The 14,272-nt window shown below is 37.8% G+C and overlaps 1 protein-coding gene across 3 annotated transcripts in view; it reads left to right on the top strand.

Annotated features, from left to right (window-relative positions):
- The window catches only part of aPKC (protein kinase C iota type), a 424,352-nt gene that overhangs the window by 371,202 nt on the left and 38,878 nt on the right, over positions 1-14,272 (top strand). For all 3 annotated transcript variants that reach the window (XM_090389406.1, XM_090389407.1, XM_090389405.1), the window contains one exon: positions 3,303-3,392. In XM_090389406.1, the coding sequence (XP_090245532.1) occupies positions 3,303-3,392 (90 nt within the window). The remainder of the gene's footprint in view (positions 1-3,302; positions 3,393-14,272) is intronic.

The raw sequence follows: 14,272 nt of genomic DNA, 5'->3' as shown, positions 1-14,272 counted from the left end.
CATTGATATTTACAAATGAAAAACCTTTTGTGGCAATGGGAAATTATGTAATTAATGATATTGAAATTTTGCGAGATTATTTAATGAAAAACCTTCGAGCCTACAGGCCAGTAAGAGCAGGTTACAGAGCAATAAAAAGTACTGAAGCCTATAACAGCTACAAGGTGATGTGTAATAGAGCCACAGAAAAGGTTCGACAGGCAAAGGCAGTTTATGAGAAATCACTAGCAAACAGAGCAAAGAGGGGGGGGGATAAAGAATTCTTCACATATATAAATGCCAAGAAGAGCAGGACAAACCAGATCGGACCTTTACGTAAGGGAAAGGGGATAGCAATAAATACACCAGCTAAAATAACTGTTGAGTTCATCTGCCATTGCAGATGAACTCAACAGTTATTTTGCATCGATATTTACAAATGAAAAGCCTTTTGTGGCAATGGGAAATTGTGGGAGCGAAGTTAAAAAATATGTAATTAATGATATTGAAATTTCGCAAGATTATTTAATGAAAAAACTTTCGAGCCTACAGACCAGTAAGGCTCCTGGAGTTGATGGAATATACCCTATAATCTTAAGAGAGGCGGCAAGCGAGTGCATTGAACCATTGAGGCTAATTATGCGAGCATCACTAGACTCTGGGGAGATTCCCTTGGATTGGAAAAGTGCAAATGTATCTCCCATACATAAGGGTGGCTCTAAAAGTGAAGTTGGAAATTATCGACCTGTCAGTCTGACTTCAGTAGTAGAGAAAATCATGGAGGCAATGATCAAGGGTGGAATTCAGGATCATTTGGATCAAATTGAAATTCTCAAGGATACTCAGCATAGTTTTGTAAAGGGAAAATCATGTTTAACAAATCTGGTTCGCTATTTTGAAAGGGTCACTCATGAGCTGGATTTAGGGAATAATTTCGACATTGTTTATTTAGATTTCAGCAAAGCTTTTGATTCAGTCCCACATGAGCGGTTGCTTTATAAGCTGGAACAGGTTGGAATCACTGGGAAAATCCTTAGATGGATAGCAGGATGGCTTCAGGGCAGGAGGCAGAGAGTTGTGATAAATGGCTATTCCTCAGATTGGGTTGATATTTTTTTTTTTTTTTTTTTTTTTGTAGTTGTTGGCGCATAGGCTTCTGTGGCCATAATGCACCTCCCAATGTTTTTGCAGTACTTTGCAAGTACTGCAAAAACATTGGGAGGTGCACTAAGCCCGATATGGGAATCGAACCTGCGATCTTTGGGTTGCCAGGCAGGCACTTTACCCACCCGGCTAGCCCGGTCGGCCTTGGGTTGATGTAAGAAGTGGGGTTCCCCAAGGATCAGTATTAGGACCACTGTTGTTTTTAATTTTCATACACGACATCGATGAAGGGATAGAGGGCATGATGTCTAAATTTGCAGATGATGTTGAAGAAATTGGTAGAGTAGTTAATGATCACTGTCAAGCTGAGCTTCTTCAGAGAGACCTAGATAGACTTCAGGAATGATCAGAAAAATGGCAGCTATGCTTTAATCCAACAAAAGTAAGGTATTACACCTGGGAAACAGTAATCCCAAAATAACTTATTCACTTGGTGGAGTTCAATTAAACGCAGTACTGGAGGAAAGGGACTTGGGTGTTATGATACAGTCAGACATGAAATTCTCTGAGCATTGTAAACAGGTTGCAAGGAAGGCCCATGGTGTCCTATCGATGATCTATCGAACTTATGCAAGAAGAGATAGGGATGTGATAATCCCATTATATAAGGCTTTTGTTAGACCACACTTGGAATACTGTGTTCAAGTATGGAGACTGCACCTATAGAAAGACATCAAGCTTCTTGAAAGGGTGCAAAGATGGGTAACTCGCCTGGTGAGATCGGCAAAAGGGCGTCCTTATGAAGAAAGACTTCGAATATGTGGGTTGCAGAGTTTGGAAACTAGACACCTTAGAGGAAATTTGATTGAGGTGTTTAAGGCTCTGAGAGGCATCAGTAAAATTAATGAGGACAAAATTTTCAAGATTATAAATGATGCTAGAACTAGAGGACATAAATTGAAGTTATGGGGGGAAATGTTTAGATTGGACTGCAGGAAGTTTTATTTTAGCCAGCGAGTTATAAATTACTGGAATAAGTTGCCTACATGGGTAGTAGAGGCTGACAGTTGGGGAAATTCAAAGGTCATCTGGATAGTACCTTCGGGTCAGGGAAGCGCATAGGATGATAGGTTTAATTTCCTTTTATTTTATTAATTATCATTATTTATTTATTTTTTATTTTTTATTTATTTTTTTTATTGTTTATTTATTTATTTTTTATTTTTTATTTATTTTTTTTTATTGTTTATTTATTTTTTTATCATTATTTTTTTTTTCTTTTTTTTTTTTTTTTTTTTTTTGGCTGGTGCTGCATAAGCCATAGGCTTTCTTGCACCATGCAGCCATTACTAATACTAAGTTGAAGCTGTTTGTGCAGTACAAGGTTTGGTTCTCAAAATGGAAAATGAAAGGTAGTGTGCTATCATCAGGAACTCTATGGATAGGATTTCTAATGAATTGAAGTTATTAGTATACAAGGACATTAATGGGAGAAACAGCTGAACCTTTGGGGAACACTAGCATTAGTGGAGAAGTTAGAATATAGAGTATTGTCTACCATTACCCTCTGTGAGTATTTAGAGATAAAACTGGATATGCAATTGCAAAACACAGTCATCATGCCATAAGATGGGAGCTTGTTTAGAAGACCTTTATTGAGTTTCACCAGATTTTTCCATCGATTCTGTCAAAAAATGAGTGACATAAGACAATATATCATGAATGGTTTGACACTGGTGGAATTCTTATTGGCAATCATTGATCAGATAGAAGGTTTCCAGATAGCTTAAGGATTGGCAGTTGATGAATTTCTCCATTACTTTGGAAATAGTGGAGGTAAGTGCAATGCAGGATAGTTTGAAGAAAGGGATTTGTTGCCCTCTTTAGAAAATAACTGAATATGAGCAAAATTTCAAGCAGAAGGAAAAATACCAGTAGAATAAGAAAGTGTGAAAAAACAACACACATATGCAAGCTCAGTAGCACAGATTTTGACAATAAATGGAGAAATGCCATCAGAACCCAGAGCCAGACTGCTCAAATTAAGTTTTACTGTAATTGATATTTAATTGTATTAATTAGTTAGCTAGTGTTAGTAGTAACAATTTAGAACTTTAACCAAAATAATAATAATGTTTTGAAAATTTGATTTCAGCAAATTTAATAGTTTGTATAATAAATAACAATAATTTTGTAATCTGTGTTCCATTTATTTTCAGAATCCGGCAGAGAGACTTGGATGTCATCCACAGACAGGCTTTTCCGATATAACATCTCATCCTTTCTTTAAAAGTATTGATTGGGATCTTGTAAGTAAAGCTGATATATAACTATAACTTTTTTTTTTTTTTTTTTTTTAATTAGTGCATCACTTTACTTTAAATATATATTTTTGTAGCATTCATATTAATATTTGGATCTATGAAAGTTGATTAACAGCACTGTATGGGCCTGGAGACATCAAATTTTGAAGGACATTAGGAGTTACATTGGAGGGGAGATGATATATAGTGTATCAGCATTGATGAAAAATTTACAGCTAAAACACCATTATACCATGTGATTTCGGATTAAGGTATGATCGGACAGCATCAACACATCATACTGGTGCTTGTTCCCAGACAGTGAGGCGCCTCCATAGCCAGGTGGGAAGGAGCAGCAGTGCGTAGCGCACGCTTCTTGATTAGACCGGGGTTTGAGCCCGTCACCACCAAATACGGAGGATGCGGAAAGGTCAGGGAATGACCACCGCATATCCCCGAGCAATATGGCCTTAGTTGCTAATGCTCCTAAAAACCAAACAACAACAACAGACAGTGAAAATGACCTCCCCCCCCTTGCTGTATTTCAACCTTTATTCTTTTAACACCCAAGCCAGGTGTGCAAGAACCTTTGGAGTGAAGGAGTCTTTCGACTCCTCCAATGACTTTTATCAATTTCATGCTGCTCTGTTAACACAACTGAATCTCCAAATACACTTTCAAACAAGTGTCTATTCTTTGAACTTTTAGATTGAGGAGCAATCTTCACAACAAATTGTTTTTTTGGAAAAAAATATTATTATACATTCCATCTTCAATGTGTTTTGCATCAACTAACAAAATTTCAAGGATTCGTTTATTGGAAGCTGCACTTGTGAACCAAAATATTATGATCCTACCTAATATGTTGGGCTTCCTTTCACTGTGATAACTGCTTGCAGCATGGCATCGACTTCCATGGACCATGGATGGTGTCTTTGAGTATTCTTGGCTAGCTGATTAGAAGGATGTCTTGGAGTTTGACAATGGGGTGAGGAACTGGCATGGACTGATGAATGATATGTTTTACTGCATCTCACAAATGTTTGATGGGATTGAGGTTGGGGGAATTTGGCAGCCAGTGGAGCACACAAAATGCTTGGACTTAATCCTCAAGCTCTTCCTGCACATTGTGGAATGGCTTGAAGATCAAGCTGAATACGTGGTCACCATTTAGGGCAAAACTTGGTCCGAAACAATGCTGGGGTAAGATATGACAGTGAGGATATGCTCGATGGGGGGGGGGGGGGGCAGGTGGTGTCTGTGAAAACATTCTCCAAACCATGATACCACCATTGCCAGCCTGCTTTTGTCCAGCTCTGCAGTCTGAATGCAGCTGTTCACCTGCTTGCCATCAAATATGCATGTCACCCCCCAGGGACTCACCGTCTGGTGAGTATGGGCTTGGCACACCCAGGATCCTGAGTGGATATCATTATTCTTCTCTTTCTTGGTGATTCTCCCCTACTCTCTCTCTCTCTCTCTCTCTCTCTCTCTCTCTCTCTCTCTCTCTCTCTCAGGGTAACTCAGAAATTTTTTTTTTGGCTGGTGCAACATAAGCCTCAAGCTTCTCCGCACTATGTTGCTAGTAATAATAATAATAATGTCCATTGGCATGGCAGAGCTGGAACTTTGATGCATCAGACCAGGCATCTCTTTTCCACTCTTTTAATATCTGGAATAGTGCTCCCATACTCACTGCAGCCAGAGATATCAATGACATTCAGTCAACGTGGGCACATGAACAGGTTTAACCAGTTCACATGCCTATCCACAAGATCATCTGCTGGATGGCATGCTCAGAAACATTTCTCTCTGGGCCCTGATTATAGTCTGCTGTTAATTGAGGGGTGGGGGGATTGTGAGCCATCTGTTGCCCTGGAGAGCATATACTAACTGCTGTTCACCTCGAATGTTAACCAGTGGTTGCTTGTCCCTCTTTGGACCATTTACGCCACACCTTTATTATGGCAGCCCTTGAATGGCCAACTATCTCTGCTTTGCTGAGATTGATGGTGGTCCCTGCCTTCCTAGTACCATAAATCACTCCTTTCAAACTCCATCAGGTCCTTCCCTTTCTCCATTGCATGGGCTTTGCAGTGATGAACTGACAAGTACTACCTGTGCCATCACTATATATACTGCACCAATTGCTGACATCACTCCAATGTGCTGTGAGATCCATCCATTTGTGGAGACGGGGTAATGATAATGTTTTGCTCATGAATGTAAAATGGAAAACACCACAGTATGCACTGGATAAAAAAATTTCTGTTGTTTACATAGACACTCTCTGGATTTAAAATGAAGAAGCTATCTTTTTTATTCAATTTAACTGCCTTCTCCATCTCGCCATCATGATATAGTTGGCTACAAAATCACCATTCTAGAGCGACTGAGTTTTTCCTTGTTTTACTTTGTTTTATAAGTTCTTTTGTTAATTAGCTCTACTTTTTAAAAGTATAAAAAGAGAGCCAGGAAAAGGAAAGTAACTTTTTCTTTACTCTATATTAGTTTATTAACCATACTAACTCCTACGCTTGGCCACAAGCAGCACTGCTCCTGCCTCCCTGTAACAGGGCCGGTAAGCTGGGTGGAAAAGCTAATCCTCCAAGGCAAAAAGGAGCTGACGACATGGATAAAGAAAACTATCCAGCATTAGCGCCTTCGAGCTCAAATACCAAAGATTGGTACAATTCTGATCAAGGTAACGTGCAAACTAAGCGCTTAGAATTGTACCAATCTTTGGTATTTAAGCTCGAAGTTACGGTCAGGAGATTTACTAGTTGAAGCGACACAGTCTAAACATTCCGAATTGTTAAAGCTTACAACTTTTGGGGGAATTCCTGTTAAAATCTCTCCCCACACAACCCTAAATAGTTCCAAAGGTGTTATCTCTGAATGTAACAAAAGAGTATCTTGTCCAAGAAATGAAAGATCAAAAGGTCGTACAAGCTTGGAGAATTCTGACTCGTAGGGATGGCAATCTCATTCCAACCCGTAGTATGATACCCACTTTCAATACGGCAAACTTACCAAATAGTGTTAAAGCAGATTACCTAAATTGTCATATTCGCCCCATATATTCCAAATCCAATTCGCTGTTATAAATGACAAAACTTGGCGTTTATAATGTAATAGGGTCACTGCACAGACAACATGTCGAGCAAACAATGTACAGTCAGTCCTTGTATAACACGTGTTTACACTACACGAATTCGATCATACAGGATTTATAAATAAGGGAACGATATCTTATATAACACGAACCGAATTCGCTTATGCATGATTCCCCTTTGTGTTTACAAGAAATGGCAGTTGAACACGGAATCACCCCAACTGAACGCAACACGATAGGAATGAAGAGAAGATTCTGAAAATGTATTTATGTTTTTTATATCAGTGAAGGGGAAACACATTTAACCATAATAACATAAAAACCCACACAATTCCAACTATCTGTATTATCGCAAATGCAATTAGATCGAGTTTACTACCGGTTTATAACAGATCCCACTAGCAGAAATGCAACTGGAAATTATTTTTATTGTTTTATGGTAGTAACCCCCAGAAATGTGCTTTAGTAAAATGTGAAGTGTTAATAGTGTGCCTCTGCCTTTATGGTGTTGTTTATTCAGTTGCTACACGCGCGCAGCTTTATGTGTATCAAGCGTGCCTCCTCATTTTGTAATTGTGCTTTATTCCCTAAAAATGAGTAAAATACTTAAAATGTGTGAAAAGGAAGCATCCTGTTGAAGACACTGCAGATTCAGAGAGAAAAAGAAAAGCAATATCGATAAACAGAGGCGGACTGGGTCAAAAATTCTTACCCGGGAAAATTTGTAGTGGCCTCATACTAGTGTTTATGGCCAAAATCACACCAGCCTTTGGCCCACCGGGGTTTCCCCGGTAAGGCTTATGGCCAGTCCGCCTCTGTCGATAGAGAAAAAATATGAAATTGTGAAACGCTTTGAGCGAGATGAGAGACCGTGTGATATTGCACGTGCTACAGGCCTAAATGAGGCAACACCGAGAATTAGAAAGATGCATAAAAACAACTTTCATAGCAGGAACAACTCAAAGTGTAATTAAAATCCATTAGATTAATACACAAAGAATTGGAAGAGATGGAACGTCTGTTTCAATAGAAAATCAAACAAAAAACAAGTTTGCTTACGATAGAAGCAAAAGCATTAGCAATATTTTATTACGTAATAGTCGCAATAAAATATGTAAGTATTTTATTACGATAATTTATTGTGTTTGGTAATGTTTTGGTTACAAATGTGTGTTCAATCTTGGGTGGTCGGCACCTAGCCCTATTTTTCCCATAGGGACTGTTGTTTATATTGCACGAGGGTTTCTAGGAACACAACTGTCATGCTATACGAGGACTGACTGTATGCCCAAAATGTGGATCCCAAGATCATGTTCAAACAGATTGTAATGCAACATCTCCAGTTTGCCCAAATTGCAAGGGGGGGGGGGGATCATCCTGCATATTCCAAAAATTGAGAATTATGGAAGCTGGGAAAAAAAAATACAAAAGTTTAAAGTTGAACATAAAGTGACTTAGCATTAGTTGAGGCATATGATGCAAGAAAGCAAGCTTACACAGCATCAGCCAAAAAAAAAAAAAAAAAAAAAAAAACCTTCCCATTTCACCCATTTGGTTACTCCAAATGTTTGTCTAGTTCAGCCTTAAATTTATTTAAGCTATCAACTTCCACAACAAGAGATGGAAGTCTGTTCCAGCAATCAACTACCCGCTGGCTAAGGCAAACTTCCGCATATCTATTCTACAACTGTCTTTCCTCAATTTGAATCTATGTCTCCTCAGGTTCTTAATCTGAGCAAGCGGAAGTATCCCGTCAGCATAGAGCCTGCTCAAACCATTCAAAGCCTTATACACCTCAATCAGATCACCTCGCAGGTGCTTAGTCTCCAGATGCTGCAACTTGCAGAACTTAAGCCTTTCTTCATAAGCTCACCCCTTTGTTCCTCTCACCAATCTTGTTGCCCTTCTCTGAATTCTACATCCTTCATAAAATGAAGCCTCCAGACTTGTATACAGTACTCAAGGTGTGGCCTGACCATTGCCTTATACAAAGGGATAATCACCTCCTTGTCTCTGCTATCAAAATTCCTATATATCATTGACAAAATTCCATGACCTGCTCTGGCAACCTGTCTGCAATGCTCAGAGAACTTCATATCTGACTGCACAATTACCCCCAAGGTCTATGTCTTTTTCATTCACCTCCCTGGGTGTAGTACCACACAGTTGATACATTTCTCTCGGGTTATTGCTACCCATATGGAGTACTTTGCATTTGTCTATGTTAAACTTCAGTCATTGCTGGTCCCAAGCCCGGATGAGAAAGGAGGAGGGAGGGAGCATACCTCATGTGAAAAAACCCCGGGCTCGGATGGCTCCGGTCAACAGTACCTGGGATGGGCCCCTGCTTGGGTTACAGGTGATGGAGGATCTATCTTCAGCAACAGTGGAAGTCTGTCACTCTTCCACAATACTGGTCCCATCTAAATTGTGGACTATGCAGCAGAGGAATGGTAAGCCGGCTGCATTATCTGCCTTAAACCTTATGGTTCTCAGTCATTGTAAGATGAACAGTCATGCTACCGCATCCTGGGTAACCGACACAGCTGTTCTTAAACCATAGACTATAGCTGTGAAAAAAGCTATATGGTCAGCCAAAACTGAAATGTATCTCTCAATGCTAAATGTAAGATCGCTTTACAAGCCTGGGAAAATAAAATTGGTAGAAGAAGAATTGAAAAAGATCAAATGGGATATCATAAGAATGTCAGAGACACATTGGACAGAAGAAGGAACGCTGTATATGACAGAAGGAAGAATGTTTTACTCGGGGAGAAAAGACAACATACGTAGAGGAGGAGTCACTTTCATAGTAAATAAATATCTATTAAATTCAATAATAGAAATTCACCCACACAGCTCAAGAATGATAAGTTTAAGAATAAAAGGTAAAGAAAAAGGAATCTTCATAAAAATAATCCAGGTATACACTCCAGACTCCTCACATGATGATACAGAGACAGCTGCCTTCTATTTCACTGTAATACAATGCTCTCAGTGAAACACATTCTGGTTGAATGCACAAAATATACAAGAGAACACCAGAATCTTTGCACTTCAGCCACAACAAAAGATCCTACACTTACTTCACTTTTAAACAATGAAACAAATGTCTCAAGCATATATAACTTTCTCAAGATAATTAAAGTATATCACCTCCTTTAGTTAGCTAAAAAAAAAAAAAAAAAAAAAATTACTTTCTGGTTCCTTTTTTCCATTTTCTCTATTTGAGAAGAAATGGCATGCATAATTATCATATGTATGGCGCACTATGGTCATAGTTGCCGATGCACCCAATAAATCCCGAAACAAACAAAAAGCCTTCTATTCAGACCTACGAGAAACCATAGATAACACAAACGAAAAAGATATTTTAATAATAATGGGAGACTTTAACACAAAAGTTGGAGGCTTTTCGACAGACTTCAGCGACGTATTAAGAAAATTTGGGATAGGAAATAGAAATTAGCAAGAAGAACTCTTGAACTTCTGCAAAGAAAATAAACTATTCATCACCAACACACTGTTCTACCACAGATCTCAACAAAAGTATACATGGACATCACCAGATGGAAATAAAAATACTGTATCGACTACATTTTAATAAATAACAACTGGAAATCATCCATTCAAAATGTTAAAACTCTTAGTACAGATTGACACCGATCATGAACTGCTAGCAGCAACAATTAAATGGAAATTTAAAAATATGAAGCCAAAGAACAATAGGGCAACATTAAATATATCATGATTTGAAGAAGACAAAATAAAGGAAATTTATGGGAAAACACTACAAGAAAAATTAAAAGATATAAACTATTCATCATCTGTGGAAAATATATGAGAAAAAAACTAAACAAATGACTAAAGATGCAGCCTTAAAAACCTTAAAAAGAAAATATATGAGAAAAAAACTAAACAAATGACTAAAGATGCAGCCTTAGGAACAAAACCAAAACTAAATAATCCTTGAATTACAACAGAAATTTTAGATGTGTGGACAGAAAAAAGACAAATGAAAAACCTCCTAAACAAAGAAAATAGTCAATAAAAAAGGAAAAAATATAAAACCCTAAAAAACAAAATAGACAACCTATGTAAAGCTGCTAAAAGGAAATGGTTGGAAGACAAAGCAAAGCAGTGCGAAGAGGCAAATAAATGTCACGACTGTAAAACAACTTACCGGGTTATAAAGGAACTCTCTAAAACATACATCCCAAAAACACTGACAATGAAAAATAAAAACAGGAAACATGCAAGAAATTAAAAAAATATGGAAAGAATATTACCAAACCCTGTTCAAATGGAAAGGAAAAAATGCTCTTACCTTAGATAATAGAAGAGATAAAGCACCCTCGATAACAAAAGAAGAAGTTCAGAAAGCAATTAGCCAAATGAAGAATGACAAGACACCCAGAAATGGGTGTCTTGACAAGACACCAAGACTGGAAAAGTGGAATAATAGTACCTATACACAAAAAAGGGGATAAAGAAAATTGTCGAATTATAGACCCATTATCCTTTTAAACCATATATATATAAAATATTTATAAGGATCTTACAAAATAGGATACTTAAAACATAAAAAGAAACATGAGGGGAAAATAAGCAGGATTTAGAATCCTGCAGGAAAATACAACAGCAATTTTACTATTGCTCTTGTATTTTCTACAAAAATACAAGAGCAATAGTAAAATTCAACAACCTTAAAACAGAGAAATTTGAAATAGAGAAAGGAGTCTTGCAGGGACCCTTTATCTCCATATCTATTTAATATCTACCTAGAAGAACTAATGAAATCAATTGAAGAAAAAAGAGGCACAATAATAAATGGAAAAAATATAAACCACATAAAATATGCAGATGATATTGTGATTTTTAACAGAAACCAAAGAACGACTAAAAGAAATATTAACAAACATTGATAAAGCAAGCAACAATTATGCAATTAATATTAATATAAATAAAACCAAAGTAATACAAATCAGAAAAAACATAGAAGACATAAACATAAAAGTCCAAAATCAACAAATAGAACAAGTACAAAAATTTGTATATCTGGGCTTTCTAATAACTGGAAACCTAAGTAATATTGACCAAATTAATCACAGACTGAACATCGGATGGACAAACATGAACAAACTCAAAACAACATATGGAAGAGCAATAAAATCTCAAATATTCTAAAAATTAAACTATATGAAACTGTCATCATACCCACAGCAACTTATGGATCAGAGAATTGGAGAATAAATAAAAAAGAAAGGCAAAAAATAATGTCAGTTGAAATGAGATGTCTAAGGAAAATCGATAAAACAATTGGAGAGAACATAAAACTAATGAACAAGTAAGGAGAGATCTAAATTTTGAATGCAGAATAATAGAGCAGATCTACAAAAAACAACTTCGGTGGTTTGGACACGTGAACCGGATGAAACAACACAGGCTGCCTAATGTAGTACTGACAAGAAGAATTGGAGATAAGAGACCACCAGGAAGACCCCAAAAGAGAATGGCTCCAGTGCTTCCAGAGTTATCAACAAATGATGCAAGATTCAAGAGATCGACAACAATGCAGGACGATATCTAAATAGGGAATCAACCCATACCAAACAGAAGAGTAGAATGATGAAACAGTTGCCACTTCTCAGCCCATCTGCCTAACTTTTCTACATCCTGTTGCAGTAGCATACTGTCTTTACTGTCATTAACAACTCTGCCAACCTTTGTATCATCTGCATACTTGGACATTAGGCCTGATATACGTTCATCAATATCATTGGTAAATACACAAAACAACAATGGGCCCAGCACTAAACCCTGGGGGACACCGCTAATAACATTAGTCCACGTAGAGCAGTGTCCATTTATTACCACTCTCTGCCGTCTCCCACTCAGCCAACCCTTTATCCATTGCAGCAACTTGCCTTTAATGCCATACCGCTCCAATTTGTACAGCAGTCTTCCATGTAAAATAGTATCAAAAACTTTCCTGAAATCCAAGTATATGATATCAGAATTATTTTTTGCATCCAGTTCCTTTGTGACCACATCATAGTATCCAGTCAAATTGGTCAGACAAGACTTTTCCTTTATAAACCCATGCTGTGTTGGAACTATTACTGCTGTCTTGTCTAGGTGATCCTGTATCACCTCCTTAACCAATGACTCCATTGTTTTTCCCGGAACAGAAGTTAAACTTCTGTTCTGGGTATAAGTATTTGTGTCACCCTTTGAACCTCCTTTGTGAATTGGGGATACATTTGCACATCTCCAGTCAATGGGGACATTCCCTGACCCTAAGGATGCTCTCATAATTATGGCTAAGGGTTTGCTTACTTCCCTTGCTGCCTCCTTCATTATAACTGGATAGATTCCATCTACCCCAGGTGCCTTTTTTTATGTTTAACTTCAACAATTTCTCCTCCACTTTGCTCTCAGTTATTACAAAATCATTTAGCTCCTTGTTAGAATTTGATAAACTTCTGGCATTCCCCTTCTTGAATAACTCCTCATGTGTGAATGTATAGGCAAAATACTCATTCAGTTTGTTTGCTATCTGAGCAGGATCATCAAGAGTCGAACCATCAATATCAAGTGGACCAAACTGATTCATCCCCTTCCTTCTAGAGTTTACATAAGTAAAGAACTCTTTGCTGTTTTTCTTTGCATCCTTTGCCAAAGATTTCTCGTAATCTGCCTTCGCCTGCCTAACCTCCTTTGTGACTTGATTACAGATTAGCTTATATCTGCCATAGGTTTGTGTGTCGCCTGATGATTTATATGCATCCCATGCATTTTTCTTTTCTTGCCACAAGCCCCCTCTTATAAGGAAGCGAGACAACAAATAGTGAAAGACACTCCATCACATACATATGCAAATGCTACTAAGAATTATCGTTCGGTTGCTACTCAAACCATCGATTCAACTCTGCCAGACAAATTGCGTGCTGAGTGGGCTAGAGCGCAGCTTTCAGCTCCTCAGCCAGCTTTAAAGCAAAACAATAGAGACCAGACTAATAAGACCCTAATTTTCATCCCCTCTACTAGTGGCATCAAGTCCCAAACTGAGACCAGGATGGCAAAAGAAGAATCCACTAATATGGGCAAAATTAATTTGGCAGAAATGGACATAAATGTCAAAACTTAAGAAGAACCTATATTAGAAATTTATGTTGAAGAAGACATGGACACTGGATGCCCTACCTTTCCTAAAAAAGATCGGCATAAGCCTACTGCCTCTAAAAAGCAACTGGAACATCCTCCCACTAAAACTAAATAATGCAGTGCTTTTTACAATGGAATTGTCAAGGACTACGTACTAATAAAGATGAACTTTATGACCTAATCCAAGATTTCAATCCAGCAGGCATTTGTTTACAGGAAACATATTTAACTCCACAAGTGACTCCCTCAATAAAGAAATATACTTTGTACAGGCGTGACAGGAATGCAGCAACTGCAGCCCGTGGAGATGTAGCAGTCTTAGTATCCGTTACTAATTCATCTAGGCACACCCCCTTAAAAACTAATTTAGAAGTTGTTGCTGTTAGAATAGAACTTGGAATAATTTTATCTCTTGTTTCTATTTGTCTTCCACCAAACCAAATGTATGTACTCAGAGACTTTGATGAGCTTCTTGCCCAGATACCATCTCTTATATGTTTCATGGGTGACTAATGGACACCACCCATTATGGGGAAGTCTTCATATGGATAAAAGAGGGCAGCTAATAGAAACATTACTGGACACGTAATCTAACTCTGCTGAA

The sequence above is a fragment of the Mastigoproctus giganteus genome, unplaced genomic scaffold (assembly GCF_048544385.1).
Source record: "Mastigoproctus giganteus isolate SK-2022 unplaced genomic scaffold, ASM4854438v1 scaffold_16, whole genome shotgun sequence".
NCBI lineage: Eukaryota > Metazoa > Arthropoda > Arachnida > Uropygi > Thelyphonidae > Mastigoproctus > Mastigoproctus giganteus.
The sequence above is the reverse complement of the archived record's forward strand: the minus strand, read 5'-3'. Positions and strand labels throughout refer to the sequence as shown.